This window comes from Penaeus chinensis, chromosome 38 (genome assembly GCF_019202785.1).
Source record: "Penaeus chinensis breed Huanghai No. 1 chromosome 38, ASM1920278v2, whole genome shotgun sequence".
In the NCBI taxonomy this organism is placed as follows: domain Eukaryota; kingdom Metazoa; phylum Arthropoda; class Malacostraca; order Decapoda; family Penaeidae; genus Penaeus; species Penaeus chinensis.
The window spans coordinates 11524482-11529481 of NC_061856.1; the positions used below are offsets into that span (position 1 = coordinate 11524482).

Genomic DNA, 5000 nt, shown 5'->3' on the forward strand with positions numbered 1-5000 from the left:
CCCATTGGCCACTGCCAGAGGGTTGAAGGGAAGCTCTGCACCCCCAACATGCCCCAGGAAAATATTGCCTTCACTTCAGTATATGCAGCAATATAGAGCTGAAATCAGAAGCACTTTGTGTACTTCATACTGTATACTAATAGCATGTACATACATGCCATGCCCATCGGATCTGGGTTAAGGATAAATATGTATTTCTTTCTAATGCTATTAATATCTATACTGTTATTTTTCTGGTAATTCTTTACAGTATGGATGCATATGCCAGAGAAAAATCCTCAACTCAATGCCAAAAAATTAACTCAATAAACTAAGTTGCCGTGACTAGGTGTGCCCTTCGAGCACTGCCTGAGAGGAGAGTTGATGGGGGCTCTACCCACCAACACTCTCAAGGAAACATTGTCTTTACCACTGTCTGCATAGAAAGACAGAGCTGAAACTCAGGAAACCGAGTGGACTTAGGCTGTGATCAGTGCTTTCTGTGGTCTTTTTTCCTTTATTAGTGGTGTTCCCATTTGTGTCTGTATATTATTTCTGGTAACTTCAACTTTTAGTTCTATACAAGAATATCATCTTCAATTTGTCTTGCCCTAGTGCTTCCATACCATAAAGATTAACCTATTATTTTTATAGTTATTATAATTATTAAACTATTGATAAAATATTAATAACATGAGCAACAATAAAATAATACAAAAGCTTTCCAAAAATTTAGAAAAGAGTAAACAGGTGAGATAGGTAGGACTCCTTAATGACTGACTCCTTTAATGACTAAGCATTTGTAGAGCCATCTATGTGCAAAGATAATTAATGAACTTATATTTTACTAGGCATGGCATATATTCTTCCCGTCTGGGTAGAACTGGTTAAAACTGCAATATATGTTTATTTGTATAGCAACTAACACTGGGCCTTTCTTAGTTGTATAAAACAATTTCCCACTTGATTACTACACAAAAAGGCACTGTCAATCAAACCTAAATAAGAATTAAAGACCAAATACCTCAGTCATGGTCTGTGCTCATGCAAAGTCTAGTTAACCTTTACCTTATCTGAAAAAAAACTTTCCAGGGAGGTCTAGAGGCCCTATCTTGCACAATAAGTGTAGATAGATACGTTTGCTTCAGTTTATGTGTTCTTATTGTTTATTACCTAACCTTTCACTATCTTTGCATAGTGTTCGTTTCAAAATCCACCAGCATTGTGAGGATCTTGATAATAATCGCCTTCCACAATTGGAATTGTTGTAAGTTGGAGATTTGCCAAAGTTATCATTACTTCCCACAAATGCCTAATAAAATATTCTTTCCTATCCTCCTCTCTATCTGAGCCTAGCTTTTCTCTAAAGACCGCCTCTCCTTCATTAATTGATTACATGAACTGTAAAACTGAAAAATATAATTATTTACAGTTGAACACGTAGTCTGCTTGGGCGGAAAAATCGTGATTATAGAAATTGGAATTGAGTTTAGTAAAGGACTAATTATCCTTACCTTTGACGTCGAAAGATGCCAAATCCCTTGCTCTGGGAAAGAGGCCACTACTGCGGCAGATAAAAGCGTTAGAAACACAGTCTTCCTCATTTTTGTATCACTTGACTTGCTCTTGTCATATCTCGGTAGCCATGAAGCAGACGTCAACAAACAGCCAAGGGTCTTCGAAACTTTTAAGGTTGTATGGATGACTGAAAGAAAAATGTTTTGTAAAATCTAAGAGTCAAAAAGACACTTCAAACCTATTTTGTTTGGGTTTCGGAGCTTATAGTTCTGTATCATGGTTTTCGCATCTATTGTCGTTGACGTCTATCCATTAGAATTTACAAGTACGTGATTTTTAGTCGATTGTCCTTATTTGTAACAACAGATCCATTTCGGCACGGCTATAAATACCATCTGTTATCTTTCGCCACAGTGTTACAATAAAAAACAATATCTATTACGCATTTTTGAAACACCGACATAAAGGCATTTTCGAATTTTCTGAGAAATTCAAATTGAGTATCGATGTTTTAAATTTTAAAATTTATTCACGATAATGTCTGCAAATGCCACATGGTCAAAGCCGTCTTGACTGACTTGTCCAACAGCATCAGTTTATTTCAGTCTCAGCGCATTTTCAGATCATAATTTTATATAAAAAAAATTGGGAACTGAAGCAAATAGCGTTTAAATATCTGCAAATGTGCTACATTGGAGTAACCCTTGAACTGCATGTCAAGAATAAATCATTACCGTCTATATAAATCTGTCTAAATTGCGTTAGTAAACTCTTTCAGATCTTTGATTTTTTTTTTTTTTTTTTTTTTTTTAAGATGAAAAGAAATAACTGCAGGCATAACGTATAACTTAAAATGTGGAATAGATATTGCCTCACATTAGTTACGGCAGTCAGGGCCGAGAACATGTGTATCATGCTAGAAGAAAAATCTATATATAATATCTATAGGCCTTGGATAGTAGTTCTCAGTCTCAGTTTACCGCCACATATCAGCCTATGTGGGAGTAGGCAGTTTGAAGGGAGAGGAGGGCGGGGGTGGCTAAATAAACGTAGGTGTTCACGTGTTTTCTGAGCTGTGCTGGTGTGAATTGATGGAAGGTGCCTGCTTTGTTTGCTTGTATTATGTACTGTGGGAGTCCGTCCCAGTCACGAATGGTACGGGGAAAGTATGAGTGTTTGTAGGAATCGTGTGGTATGTCACGTATTTCTGGTTGTGAGCGCATTTGTTCTCCTTGTGTGGGAGTAAGTAATTATGTTTATTTATGCCAATTTTATTATGATTTTTAACATGGTTGTTAATCTTACCATTTGTCCGCGTATTGTTAGGTGTTTATATTTAACTGTTGTTTGATTCGGGTTGTGATGCCAAGAGTTTGTAAAATTGTTCGTAACGAACCTGCTGGCTGCTACCGTGTTTATCTTTTCTAGTTTATTAATGTTTGTCTGCGTGCGTGGGGCCTCACTGCTGCGCAATACTCCAGTGTTAGATGGGAAAGTGAAGATTTCTCCTTTGAAAACAGTGCTCTGTTTGCTTTGTGCTGTATGTTGCCTCTAGATGTGTTAAACTCTGTGTTAGGTGTTATGTGATGGCATGTTGACTAGTTATTGGGAGTGGATTGACTACAGAAGATTTAAGGATGTTTTTGAGCGGGTGAAATTCGGGGTTTTGCATACGCAGAGCCGGAAGTCCATTTACCATGTGGATTCCTGTTGCTCGAGGAGAGTCGGTCTAGAGAAGTTTACAATCGCCAGGTGTCTTGACCTGTCGTGGTTTGCTAATAGTCTAGCTGTAGAATTAATGGTGGATAGTAGGAGATCGTTTATGTGGAGTAGGAAAAGGAGATGACGGTACCCTGGGAGATACCAGAAGAGACAGGGACAGGAGTTTGTCCAGTGATTCCGTAAAACTAGTTTTTGTGTTAGTCTCTGGCTAAGCTTAACATTATTGCCTCTACCCGTTTAACGTCACGTCTGGCTAGGAGCCTGGAAATGTCATAATGATTAATAATGAGTTATGATTCGCATGATTGTGTTGTGTATCAGTTAGTATGTTGTTTATGTCAAGAGGTTTCATTGTGTATTTGTGTATATTATGTTCGAAGATTTCAGTAGTACCATGACCAGTCATGTAAAAGGAGAAGAACAAACTATTCTCTGGATATTGGTACTCAAAGCTGTAGCCTCCCCGATCGGATTCATAGTGTAAAAATATGCAATTAATTATTTTTGCCGCCTCTTGAATTTCGAGGAAAATTAGGGATCATAAACCTGTCTGAAATGCAAAGGGAGATTATAAGTGAATTCCAAGATGGCCATTCAGGAGGGTCTGCAAGATTTTTTAGATGGAATGGTAGGGGGCGGGGGTTATACTGTCACATAGAACAAAACTATAGTATCTAGAATTGTTATAGGCTACCTTTGAGTTAATATAGCAATCACAGACATTCAGTCATTTGCAATTCTTTGCATTGCTAATTACACGCCTCCTATAACCAGAGGTTATTCTGAGTATATATACCTTGATTCGTTTAAATGAAGTGCAGTCTACGCCTAAACCGATCGGGTGATAAAAATAAAACAAAAAACTTTTACTATCTGTTTTTTCAACGTACCAATATACTGAACTGTAATCGAGCATTTTCATCATGGACAATGCATTTAATAATAGCTGTAGCATACTAAATCGCATGTCCATAATCCAATGATATTGTCAAATTGGGTATATCGACATTATCATAATTGGGGAAATTCATTAATTATTTTTAGCAGATGTGTTGGTAATATATATAAAAAAAAAGGATAAGCAAACTGATTTCGACAAAACTGTACAAATAGGATGAAAAGTTTGAACTCATAAAACTCGGCCCACAAGGAAATATATATATGAGAGAAAGGTATTACATGTTGTTTTAATTGCTTGACAGAAAAGAAAAAATCACAATATATGAATAACAAAGACTCGAAATTACCAGGTCAAAAGCAATAGGAAATGAATTCGATTTTGAGACTAAATAGGCATGAAAACAAGCTGGAGTAGGTGTGTCGAGTCTTAAGAAAACTTACAAAATGCAAACAGGCTCACTAGCTAAGGCCGGGTTGCAAATGTGAAAACACGTTAGGGCGAATGAGATTCGGAATATTCTCTAATCTGAACTCTTATGGTAAATATATTTTCAAAAAACGATGATATTGAAAAGATCGTCCATTGGCTAATGAAGCACATAAAGGCACACGAGTGTATCTGTGTGTATGTATGTATGTATGTTCGTATATAAATTCTACGCACACACACACCCACACACATATATACATATACATATACATATATATGTATGTATATATTTATTACATATATACATATATATAGATGTGTAATATATATGTCTATATATTTGCAATATAAATATATATGTATATATAAGTATTTATATGTGTGTATGTTTGTTTGTATGTGTATGTATGTATGTATGTATGTGTGTATATATGTATATATATATATATAT

General features: G+C 36.0%; 1 protein-coding gene across 1 annotated transcript in view; it reads right to left on the reverse strand.

The window, feature by feature from the left end:
* The window catches only part of LOC125046007 (transmembrane protein 87A-like), a 15098-nt gene extending 13445 nt beyond the window's left edge, over window positions 1-1653 (reverse strand). The window contains exon 1 of the mRNA XM_047643593.1: window positions 1494-1653. Within this exon, the coding sequence (XP_047499549.1) occupies window positions 1494-1583 (90 nt within the window). The 5' untranslated portion in view covers window positions 1584-1653. The remainder of the gene's footprint in view (window positions 1-1493) is intronic.
* Window positions 1654-5000: the final 3347 nt, after the last annotated feature.